This window comes from Diceros bicornis, chromosome 6 (assembly GCF_020826845.1).
Source record: "Diceros bicornis minor isolate mBicDic1 chromosome 6, mDicBic1.mat.cur, whole genome shotgun sequence".
NCBI lineage: Eukaryota > Metazoa > Chordata > Mammalia > Perissodactyla > Rhinocerotidae > Diceros > Diceros bicornis.
Window position 1 is genome coordinate 94,375,457 of NC_080745.1, and position 12,639 is coordinate 94,388,095.

General features: G+C 50.1%; 1 protein-coding gene across 10 annotated transcripts in view; it reads left to right on the plus strand.

The window, feature by feature from the left end:
- Positions 1–4,985: 4,985 nt before the first annotated feature.
- LRRC27 (leucine rich repeat containing 27) overlaps positions 4,986–12,639 on the plus strand; it is a 41,938-nt gene continuing 34,284 nt past the window's right edge. For 6 of the 10 annotated variants that reach the window (XM_058544319.1, XM_058544321.1, XM_058544323.1 and 3 more), the window contains exons 1-3: positions 4,986–5,044; positions 6,509–6,778; positions 9,665–9,795. In XM_058544319.1, coding sequence (XP_058400302.1) covers positions 6,572–6,778; positions 9,665–9,795 — 338 coding nt within the window. In that variant the 5' untranslated portion in view covers positions 4,986–5,044; positions 6,509–6,571. Of the gene's footprint in view, positions 5,045–6,508; positions 6,779–9,614; positions 9,796–11,335; positions 11,356–12,141; positions 12,363–12,639 lie in introns of those variants that run through there. The other 4 variants (XM_058544328.1, XM_058544326.1, XM_058544327.1 and 1 more) reach the window with 4 other exon arrangements.

Below are 12,639 nucleotides of genomic sequence, written 5' to 3' on the forward strand. Positions count from 1 at the left end.
TTTACCTTAATTACCTCTTTAAAGGCCCCCTCTCCCAATACAGTTATGTTCTGAGGTCCTGGGGGTTAGGACTTCAATGTATGAATTTGGGGGGACACAGTTCAGCCCATCACACCCACCATGTGTACTCCATCTCCTGCCTGCCCCAACCTGGGTGACAGGCCCGCCCGTAACTTCACTTCTTCTTGTTTTAGAATTTTTTGTCATCCATATTTGCAACTTATCATTCAGTTTTGCTTGACTTTAAACACGGTAAAAAACATTTCATGCTGTATGATGTCTCCTGCAGTTTGCTTTTTTTCTGTCAAAAGCTGTTTCTGAGACTCAGCCTGTTTTTGCGAGCGGCAGTTGTTCATTCATGCATGGCTCTCTCTTGTCCTGGCCTTTGGCTTCCTTTCCAGCTCTCTGTGAACGTGAGCGAGGCTCCTGGGAACACCTCTCCCTCGCGTTCTGGTGCATCTCCATTCGTCTTTCTCGAGAAGACTCCAGGGGGATGTGGCATCACTGCACATGGGTTTCGCCCTACCCAGGGGAGCAGAGGCTTTCCCAGATGCTCCCAAGGTACCAATGGGCCCCCCTGACAGCAGGAGGACCCACGGGCTGACCAACACAGGTGTCACCAGGCTTCTCTATTTATGCCGACTGAGCAAGCCATAAAAGGGCGTCTCATTTTGGATAAGATTGTATCTCCCTGCTGGCTGGTAAAGTGGAGCATCTCTTTACATCTTTATCGGCTACTGTTTTTCCTCTACTGTGAGTTGTTGGTTCATATCTTTTGTCTATAGATCTAAATGTATCTATTATTTTTATCTTTTTCCTATTGAATTATAGGAGTTCTTTATGTATTCTTCATACTAATCATTATTAGATTATATATTCTGGATACTAACCCTTATTAGATATAAGATTTGCCCATATCTTCTGTCATTTTTGGCTTCACTTTTAATTTTCCTTATGCTGTCTTTTTGATAAACAAGAGTACTTTTAATGTAGTGAATTTATCAATATTTCTTTTTATGCTAAGTGTTTTTATATCTCATTTGAGAAATCCTTTCTTACCCTAAGAACAATGTAAAATTCACCCATATTTTCTTCTAAAAATGTATACAGAATAAACTCTTGTACTGATGAAGAGCATGTGTGTGGAAAACTGTAGAGGTCATGGCTGTACAGCTCAATGCATTTTCACAAAGTGTGTACCTCTGTATAACCACCAACCAGTGCAGGAAATGGAACGTTCCACTGTCCGAGAAGCCCAGGGACTTCTGAACCCTTCCTAGGACACATCACCCAGCATGGGGAGGGAGTGACCTGGGAAGCCGTGCCTGGAACCTATTTGGGGTCATCTGTGGTGGCCAGCTCTGGTCTTTCTGTAGTTCCCAGAGTAAAGGCTGGGGTTCTCTCCTCTCCCCACAAACACTCACATGTCACAGCCCTGCTCTCTTTGGCCCAGGGGCTGGTCAGCTCGTCCATCTCTCTCCTCAACAGGCTCCATCAGTTACTAATGTTCAAAGAGCATTCTTACAAAACCCAAAGGAACCTGGTGTGGTTCTGTGTCTGGAATGTGGAACCTCTAAACCCAGTGCCCAGGGCAGTGGGGGGGATCCTCTTGTCTGGTCTGAGGGCTGCCCCGAAGAGGCTGACTACCCTTTCACTCTGTATACCCTGATTATTGTCCTTCCTGAAATAAATCATGACTTCTTCAGTTGCTTAGTTTTCTTTGAATCTCTTGGGAATTTTCCAGCCCCTTGCAATAGCCTTGAGGGGCAATTTCTACCTCCTCCGCCACTGCTGGCAGCTGTTAGTTCCAGCTATTAATGGTGGAGAGCCCCCACCCAGGTGGGGACTTCCCTTTGTTGTCATCCTGGGCATCCCTCCTGGACCGTCTTTGCCATTTACTCTTTGGTTTGGTGGACGACATTCTGTGTCCCGCGTCCACACTGGTCGCCCTGTTCCTGGTGCACACATCTCCTTTCACCGCCATCCTGGAGGGCTCCCTGCTGAGGTTGGGACCCCTGTTTTCCGTGTCCCACATCCTCTTTATTGGGGTGCTCCTTTGGGGGAGCAGATCCTTCAGTAGCTTCCTACGAAGGAGCACATGGGAAGCAATTTTTTTGAGCCCTTGAACGTCCACAAACGACTTCAGTTCTGGCCTGGCACTTGATACAGAAATGTGGGTGGGAAATCACTGACTTGTGGAGTTTTGAGGGCATTGCTCTATTGTTCTCTAGCTCGAATGACTAGCTCCTCATGTTGCTGTTGAGAAGAATACAGATTTCTGATCCTCCATGGGTGGTCTGTTGTGGTCGCTTTCACTCATTCTGATCTTGTGGGATTTTCTCTTTGAAAGCAGGGTTCTGAAACATCACAGTGTGTGCCTCGCTGAGAGTCCGTTTCCATTCTTTGTGCTAGGTCCCCAGTTGACCCTTCTGCTCAAGAAACACGTGTCCTTCAACTCTGGAAAATTTTAAAAATCATTTCATAGATTCTCTCGCGCCTTCTTATTTCTCTCTGGTTTGAGTTATGAAACTCTTGGATGGATCCTACAATTTTCATGTATGTTCTTGCCTATTTTCCACCTCTTTGTGTTTTTGCCCTGATTTGGGGAGATTGTCTCAAGTTTATCATCTAATCCAGGGTCTCTCCAGCTCCCCACTACGGACATTTGGGGGCCAGAAAATTCTCTGTTGCGGGAGCCTTTCTGCGCATTGTAGGGTGTTGGGCAGGGTCCGTGGCCTCCACCCACTAGATGGAGGAGCTCCTCCTTCCTACTCCCCCCCGCCCCAGCTGGGACAACGAACAGTGTCTACAAATATTGCCCAATGTCCCCTGACAGGGGCTGGGGGAGGAGGCAAATTCGTCCCCGGTTACAAACCACTGATCTAATCCTCCAACTGAGTTTTTATTTCTGCCCTTAAGTTTTAATTTCCCAGAGCCTTTTCCTTGTCGATTTCTGAATGTCCCTCCATTTAACAGCATGTGCTGCTGTTCTTTGGCTGAAATGCCTTCTCACAGATCTCTGATACTGGTAGTTTGTTTAAAAGATATTTTCTCCTCCCTGAAAAATCTGTTCCCTCCAAATTGCTTTTTTTCTGCTTGCTTTCTCTGCAGAAGAGACCCACCTGGCATTGGGCTACCTTCTTCGTGATGGGAACTGGAAGATGCAACAGTTTGTCCTTACTCTAGAAGGAGCGTCCCAATTTGCCACTGAATGTGGGATCTCTAAAAATGTTACTGGAATAGTGGGTCCCTGAATCTTTGTAGGGTGAACTCCCACTGCCCCAGAACATGTGTCTGACATGACCTCCAGTGTGTGTCTGCCCCTCCGGCTCATCCACATGCAAGCATACTCAGGTCAGGGCAGGGGCCCCAGGTGTGTCTGCAGCTCACATACGTCGTTTATCTCCAGCTCACCTCACTGGTGGGAGGCGGGTGTGCAGGTGCTCTGCCTTCCTGAGTCCTCTTGTAGGTTCTCCAGCTCCTGGGCTAGGCCTGTGGCAGTTCTGTGATGAATGTGCCAAGTTCTCCTGCAGGACATCCACAGGGTGGGTCCACGCTGGTGGGTTCCAGCTTGTGCTCACAGTGTCCAGTCTGCTGCAGTTTCGTCTGTCCTCACTTCCCCTACGTAACCTCTAACCTCCCTCCCGACCACCTGTTCTGCACACTTCAGCCTGCAGCATCAGGCTCGAGCAGAGCCTTCAGAGACTCTCCCACCAGCTCCACAGGCAGAGGGTCAAATCCCTGCAGTAGTTCTGAAACTGAGGACAAAGGCATTAAAATTCACCTGGATTAGGGTGAAACTGTGCCTGTACCCACAAGGTTAATGTGGGAAATAAAATAACCAAAGTTTCTGAGTTTGCCTTGCAGATCAGCAGGAGGACCGCTGATAAGAACGCAGCTTGCTCACAGCCTGGCTAAGCATCTTGCAAGAACGCTGAGAAGCTAAAACGACTGATTGTAAATTTTAGACATCACAGAATAAAAATCCACAGCGTGCAATACACAGGCAGTCACGCCTGTGCGGAGGACTAGTAGAACTTCAGCCCCAAGGCCACATGCTCCCCCTCCCCTACCTAAAACCCCAGATAAAAACTCTTGCGTGTAGCTTTTTGGGGCGTTCGGGATTACAGCGTGAGCTGCCCGTTCTGCTTGCTCAGCGCTTTGCAATAGAATTCCTTTCTTCCACTAGACCCTGTGTCAGAGATTGGCTTGCTGCGTGACGGGTGAGCGAACCCACTTCGGGTTCGATATCAGTTCCCGTAACGACATCATCCCCTGGTGGCTCTGGTCCGACTGATACAGGTGTCCACGATCCTCCACCTGAGCGCCACAGGACCGGCTAATCTGAGCCACGGTGGTGCTCTCATTTCCCTTCTGGTGACAGGTCCAGATAACTGAAGCAACTCTGGCCAGGAGATCTTAGAGGCAACTGCTGGGGGCTTCTGGGAAGGATGCTTCCCTGTGACAAAAGGAAGGGCCCCTTCTCCCGGATGGCGGGCGTCCGCGTGAGACGGCGGCTGTGACAGCGATCCGCGACCCTCAGGGACCTGGGTCTGCCTGCTGCAGACGGCGAAGTTAAACAGCGGGAAGGGCTTTCAAGTTCTCGAGACCAGGTCGGTCAGCCCGAAATCCAACTTTCCGGGCGTTTATGGGGCGGTGCTCCGGCGGGCCGCTCAGGCCCCGCCCGCGCGCGCCCCGCAGACGTCTTCCTCGTGCCCACGACTCTGCGGCTTCGGCCACCTGTCCCCTTTGTCCAGGCGCTCCAACAACCTCTGTGTGTGTCACCGCCCGCCTGGCAGAGGAGGTCGCAGGCGGCGGGCCAGCGCCGGGCACCCGAGCAGAGACGCGGCCGCACGTGCAGGCGCCCCGCGCGCAGGCGCACCACACCCTCTGCGGCTGCGCGCCCTCCGCGCGGCTTGGCGCCTGCGGGCCTCCGTACGCCGGCGTCTCCATGGCGACCGCGTGGGTCGGGCGGCCTCCATTGTTGGGCTGCCGCTCTGCGTCCCCCGGGCGTGCGGCCTGCTAGTGGGGCGGAGCGCCGCAGGTGAGGGGGGCGCAGGAGGCGGGGGGCTCCAGGGTAGGGGGTGCCGGGCCAGGAGGCGGAGGTCGGTGGGGTGGGAATCGGGGGCGCAGCTGGTGAGGTAGGAGGCGCTGAGGCGGGGGGTACGGGGCGGAGAGAGCGGGGGATCCGGGGTGCTGCAGGTGAGGGGCGGGCTCCCGAAGGCGGCGGTGGGGTGCGCGGAGCTCATGGGGCCCGAGGGTGGGCGGGCGGCGGAAGGAAGGTGATGCTGCGGCCCCGCAGCCCATCGTGCCCTGTCTGGCTGCCTGGGCCCCGGGTGCTGCCCCGCACAGGCTGCGCCCCCAAGCCGCACCCCCAGGCCTGCAATGCGAGGCCCAAAGCGTCAGGGCCAACCCAGTCTGGCGCGAATGGGGAAACCGAGGCAGGGCGCGCTGGGGACCTGGAGCAGCCCCCAGGACCCCGTGGAGCCCGCCCCGCCCCTCATTTTTGGGCACTCTTGTTTTGCTGTCGGTTTTAAGACATTTTCTCTGTTGAGAGGTTTGTAGGAGATTGAAGCCTGTCTCCACTCCCGGGTCATCGATGATCCGCAGAAAAGGACCCACCAGCGAAGGCCCAGGGTCTCCGGGGAGTGCAGGCGCCTGTGGGGTCCACCCCACTCATTAATTGCTTGACTTTTGGGCAGGTCCTCAACTAATCCAAACCTCATATTCCTCATCCCTAAAATGAGAACGAAGTCTGTGTGCACATACGGGTGTACCAGCCCTTGGGCTGTCCAGTGGATCGTATTAGTGAACGCATGCATGTAAACCCGTAGGCCTTCCAATGCTTGTTATCATTGCTGGATAAATTGTTTGGAAATTACATGTGGAAGTATGCCTCACCAAATGAGGTTTTGGTGCAACAGTTCTTGAACTTGGTGTTGAGCAAAAGTATTGCTGACAACTAAAATTCAAGATTCTATTTTGATACGTTTTTCCCAGCGCCTAACTTCTGCTCACCAGTCCCAGAGCTGGTGTCTGAGCCAAAATGGTAAACACAAGCAGGAGGATTCCTGTCCAGGGAGCTTAAGGCATGGTGGAAATGGCACAGAACCACAGCAGAAATAAGAATCTGTGCAAATTTAGGAGCCCCGCCCTCCTGCGTTTTGTGGAAGCAGTACACTAGTTTACCGACTTGGACACATTCTTATCTGTTTTCGTCCCTAAAATAGCCATTCCTATTTTGCATCATTGTGTTTTCCAAGAGTCAAAATTTAAATCTTGGAACTCCGTGGTACAAAGTGAGGAGCAGAATATTTTAATCTGAACCTTCTTGCATTCCGTTTTTTTTTTTTTTTTACAAATTTAAAAGTCAAATTGATGATACTGTTTATTAAAAATGATGGTTTTGTAAGCAAGTGAAATCGTTGCAGAGCTGGCCTGTAGCCTGCCCATCCTGCCTGTGTGAATGTGTCTGTACCCAGTTGTTGTCTCCCCTCCCTGTCTCCAGGTGACTCCAGACGGAGGAGGATGAGCGGTGGACCCCAGAGGATTGCTTCCTCCTGCCTGACTGATGGAGGGAAGCTGCTCTTACAGGATTTGCCCTGGGGCTGCTGATCCCGAGAGCCTCGCAGGTCAAGCCAGGAGCACGCCTGCCTCCCCGTCCAGAGACATTCACGGGGGTGTTAAGGGGGTCATCTTTTCTTCCTCACCAATTTTAGACTTGAGTGAAAGTGGCCTTCACCATTTAGGAGAGATCTTTAAAATCCCCGCCCTTAAAGTAAGTGGGGCGTTCCTCCGGGCGTTGTGCGCATGTGCTGTGTAGACAGAAATGAACACTTCAACTCCGAGGCTTTCACTTGTAGCTCCTCTTTAGGAGAGAGATATTCTAGAGTGAGATAGAGAAGGGTTAGCCTGGGTTTTCATGTGCTGCTCAGAACAAAAGGAGTTTGGGGACCAGCCAGTGGAAATACCGTGCAGAGGTGGACTAATGTCCTCTCCCCTCGGGAAAGGCTTAGGCACCAAAAAGTCCGTGGTGGAAACCACTGCCAAAGACACCGTTGGTCTCTTATTTAAAACACAAAACCCCTAAAAAAAACCATGCAATATTCGAACAGTTAAAGCCTGTGTTTCTCACCCACGCGTTATAATGTCACTCGCGGGTTTTGACTTGTGCCCAGTGCCTCTGCCAGGTCGGGCCCCTGCCTGCTTACAGTGTAGCCGGTGCTGTCTCGTCCCCGTGATTTCTAGAATAAGGTTCTGTCACAGCACAGCTTTGACGTGAACCCGGCGAGCTGCTCACCAGCGGTGCTCTCGCTGCCCAGTGGTCACATAATTTCCTTAAACCTCATTTGTCTTCTTTTGGAATATGGGAATGAGAATATTTTCATGGGTTATTGTAAGAATTAAACGATAATGCATATAAAGCCCAGTTCCACACGACACACTGCACCGTTACAGTGTTGATTGACAGTCTTACAGAAGCTGTATACTTAGATTTTAGGTGGCTGCTTAATTCACTAAACCCCACGATTGAGTGTTGCATACCCTGTTTTCGCTGTCGGGGCCAGCATTGGCCCCGTCTTTCCTTAGCACCATCCTCTTGGAGTGAATCGCTGGGTCATCAGGGCTCCTGTAATGCATGTGTCACTTTCAATGAAGCAAATGCTCTCAACTCTAAAATCCAACAGTGTCATGAGGTTTATGTTACCTTTATGCATAAAGGAAGAAGGAGGAAATTCCAAAACCCTTCTTCAGGCTTAATAAAGGAACTTCATAACTATTTATGCCTTTCAGAAAACAGATGTCAATATAAATTTTACTACCATGGCAACAAATAACAGAACACAGGAAGGGCCCCCATCGTCACACTATCTCACGGGACCGAAGCGGAAGGACGGGCTTGTGTGACGCAGTCCACTCGCCTTTACCCAAACCAGCTCTTTGACAAGGAGTAGTGCCATCTTTTCTTGTCTTTCTGAGAATCCTTTTTCTGGCGTTTAGGAGGATCTGTGGCTTCAGAGCTGAGCACTAGAACTAGCCTGCCCTGAGAGAAAAAGAGCAGGCCTGAGGAGCTTACAGCCCACACTGCAGCCGAGGGCTGAGAGCGGCACGCCTCGAGGTGTCCATGCGTGGCGTGTCTGTAATCGCCAGACTGCATCCCAGAGACTGTGCCAGCCGCCAGCAGGGCGTGACTGTGCCCATGTCTGAGCTGACTGAAGACTGTTTCCATGCACTTACAGAGTGTGGCTTCCTAGCCAGTGTCTCTCAAGTTTCTGCCATAACTCACGAAGGGACTGGGAAGGTGGCACTGGTCGTGGAATTGGGAGTGGAGAAACTGAGACTGAAAAGGCGCGGCCTGGAGCTCTTTGCTGTGCTCAACAGGTCTTTCATAGAAAAGGTACATAATCACGATGGCTGACGCTTACCCAGCGCTCCTGCGTGCCAAGCGCTGCTCACTTAGCATCCCCTAGGAGGTGGATCCCATGGCCCATTTTATAGATGAGGATGCTGGGGCACAGAGGAATTCAGGAACTTGCTCAAAGTCACACAGCTCAAAGGTTTCGAAACCTAGATTTGAACCCGGGCAGCCTGGCTTCCAGGCTGGTGTTCTTAACATCTGTTCTTTGCTGCCTCAGAAGTTAAAGATGTCTAAATATGTACACATATAATATATAAAGTAATGTAAAGGTATACAACATAAAACAGCATTAAACAAGATATTTTTTAAATTACCCATAATCCTGCCACACTGACTATAAAATTATATATATACATTTTACGTGGCTAAAATCGGTGTCTTACATTTTGTCTTCTACCTTCTCTTGCTACAGTCATGCGCCACATAGCGACATTTCGGTCAACGATGGACCGCGTATACGAGGGTGGTCCCATAAGAATAGTGCCACATAGCGTAGGTGTGTGATGGGCTATACCACCTAGGTTTGTGTAGGTACACTCGATGATGTTTGCACAAGGACGAAATTGCCTAAGGACGTGTTTCTCAGAGCGTATCCCTGTCATTAAGCCACACATGACTGTATCTTATTTATGGTGATGACTTAAGAGTCCACTGATCTGTTGTATCAAACTGTGTCTGAAATGATGGTTACTGGGATTGTGTTTGTGTGGCTGTCTGTCGTAGATAATGCCGCAGCAAATAGCTTGGTGCTTGTGTCTTTTAGTCTCCTTTTAGTTATCTCCTTGGGATGAGTCCCTAGGACCAGACGTGGCTCTTGCTGTTGATTCGCTGAGTTGCTGCGGCTGCAGCGGGCGCTAGGACGGCGGAGCCTGAGTGTGGGCCCAGGAAGGAGAAAAGTGATTTTAAAAACCTTTGAGAGTACGTTTCGTGTTAAAGGATGTTTGTAGAGAAACTGTGATGTGCTCAGTGGTGGCGTGTGAACCGTCAGCCGGGAGAGAAGCAGTGTCTCTGGGTCAGAAAGTCCCGCTTGGGTCCAAAAGCTGCGCGAGGAGGCCTGGCGCCTTTCCCTCTGTTCTCATGTCTGCAGTTTAAACTGTTTAATAAGGGTAAAATATTATGGTTTTCTTTTAACTTTATATGTATGATTGCAATTGCTAGTGGTTCTTTTGGAAATGCTTATAGGAGATATATCATGTTTTAAAATTTAGTTGGTTGACTAAACATTCTCTCTTCTTTCCCTGGAAGCAATTGCATCTTCAGAGAAATGCCCTCTGTGCGATTCCTAGAGATTTCTTTCAGTTACTGCCAAACCTGACTTGGCTAGACCTCCGGTTTAATAGAATCAAAGCGCTTCCTTCTGGGATCGGCTCTCACAAGTAAGTTGTCTGTTTATATTTCCAGATCTAAAAAATCATCACCTCTAAAATGTCTGAGCGCCCGTGCTTTTGCTGCACAGCCCCTACACTGAATTTTGACTTCAAGATAGAGCATTTAATAGTGTTTTTAAAGCCAGCTAAGAGGTACGCCAGCTGCATGGACCAAGTGCACATAACTATGATTGTAATTTAGGATATTTCATACCACAAGGAATGCTGGTGGCCACAGTGCCTTTGCTGCACAGGCCATGGGGTTTTTGCAGCAGCTGGTTCCACCTCTGACTCTTGTCATGTGAAGCTCCATGAAAGGTCAGAAATACTGCTGATGAATTACAACCAGCTACTCGGCTCCTGGGGGCCCGTTTGTATCTGTACTGGTTCCTGGTAGATAATGAGAATTCTTCCCATTTTGGAACATTGGAAAACCCAAGGTGATCACTGTGTGCTGTCCTCCCGCATTCTGCCACCCTGACACAGGGGTTTCCTAGCGCTCCCACTTCATGCCTCCCCTCCTCCTCCTCACCTGCGCCCCTCCCCACAGCCAAGGGTCAGCTGGCGTCCTCGCTCCCTCCAGGAGTCACACTCACTGTGAGGCCACCCTCCTCTCCTGACCCCTTCGCCTTCAGTGCCCAGTCCTTCTATGCCAGTGTTTCTTAGCCTTTTGAAAACCTTCTGATAAACATTGCAGGCCCTCCTTTAACATGAATGCATCCTGGGTGGAGGAAAGCACGTACAAAGGCCCTGAGGTGGGCGTGTGCTTGGTGGATAGAGGGACGGCAAGGAGGCCAGTGTGGTGGAACAGAGGAGGGGAGAAGTGGTAGGAGATATGTGTGGGGAGGGTTGGCCAAGCTTGTAGGCTGTGGTTCCAATTTTGGATTTCATTCTGAAAGAGCTGGGAAGTCACAAGAGCGTTTGAATGGAGAGGGGTGGAATTTGACTCAGCTTTAAGATCACTCTGTAAGGAGGATTAGGAGGCCAGTTATGAGGCCACTGCAGCTGTCCACGTAAGAGGCGGTGGCCTGGGCAAGGCTGGACCTGGCAGAGCTGTGGGTGGACTCGAGAGCTGGTGGGAGTCAGGTTGGATGTAGGGCGTGGGAGGAAGAGAGGTGTGCAAGGGCGACCCCCAGTTCTGACAAGAGTTAAGTGTGTCCACAGAGAGCCATGGTGGCCGCTGTGAAACAGCAGAGTGGAGGCCTGTAGAAGGCCTTTCACTTGCCTGAACTGTAGTCACTGTTCGTAGAAGTATTTTTTAGGGAGTATTGTGTCACATGTCACAGTTGGAGAACCTCTGCCTGGGTCATCTGTGCCTTTCAGGCTCTGCAAGAAAGCAGCTAGTTTCTAATGACCAGCGGGTGCCTGCAGCAGGTGGAAAGAGCCGGGAGCCATCTTCCCGGAGCTCCAGGGACGACGGGGGCTGCAGAGCAGGTCACCTGCTGAGAGTCGTGCCGCTGCTCGCAGAACAGTGTCCTCGGCTCCCACCAGGCCAGGCGCAGCTGCCGAGCCCCGTCTGCCAGCTGGTTGTGTGACAAGTGGTCCCTCCCAGCCTGACCAGGTGGCCCTGTGAGTCTCTTGCGCTTGTGGTCAGGGTGGTCAGGGAAGGCCTTGTTCTCACAGGAGCATCGTCTTCTGTGTTTAGAATAATTCAGTGCTTTTGTTGGTGCTCAGCTCTGGGGAGTAATTGCTACTCAAAGGGTAAAGCAGACAAAAGCCATCCCGTACGCACTCTTCTTCCTTCTAAATAAATACGTAGTTCTCAGATTCTGGAAGTCTTCGATTTTGTCAGTCAAAGCCAGCTGCTTAATGTTTAAGATATAATTTTGCATGTGATTTATAACCAATTATATCATTAAAATTAGATCAGCTTGCTGAAGAGCTGAAACATATTAATTAGAAATTTTAAATAATTATGGGTTTATTAAAAGGCTTAAACTTTCCAAAAAGCCTAATTAAGACAGTGCCAGTATTAATGTTCTCCCCTCCTCAGTGTCTTGGATATGTAAGCTTGCTGGCAGAAAGGGATTACAAGACTCACATCAGTGTGTGTGCTCCTTAGGTAAGCCACTCCCCTCCAGTGGAGTTGTGTGTTGAAAGTCAGGGAAATGAAATAAGGGATTACTGGCAGTGTGTAAGAGATTAACATCTGTAAGCTCATCATCTGAAGTGTGCACGAGTATTTTAATACTGTGTGAGGTGGGAGAATCCCCTGTGCACTTTCAGGGTACTAGTTGGCTAACATGCTCCCCCCTAAACAAACACACCAGCCAGCAAGTGTGCTGGAACGTTCCGGGCCTTGAGAGACCTGGTGTTGGAGAAGCTGAGGGCTCTCCCGCCTGCCGCCGTCCGCAGGTTCTGATGAAGAATCTCGCGGAGAGCGGACGCTGTCCCCGTCGGCGGTCTCTGTATGTGCGACGTGAAAGGGCCTCAACCAAAACCAGCCGAGGGAGGTCAGCTTTGTGTCCTGTGTGTCCATCAAGAAAAGCGTAATTCGTAAAGTTTATTCCCTTAAAGCTTCGAATATTAAGGAAAATCCAGAGAAGTCGATGGAAAAGAAATTGTCCCGTCCTCAGGTAATCTGATTTTCCTTTGGGATTGCTAATCAAAAAATTAAACTTAGTTTAAATGGAATACTTACTAGAACTCTCAATTGTGTGTCTATGAAATTGTATTTTCTTCTTTCAAATCTCGGGGACCCTGGTCAGTTATGATGTTGGATTTTAATTTTTTAGCCTTCCAGGACAAAATGAGACTTGAGGCAGCCATCCACCCTAAGCGTCGATTCCCTTACGGGGTTTGTGAGAGTGCTCAGCTGTCTGTACAAGCCACTGCTCCTCTCTGAGGAATGTT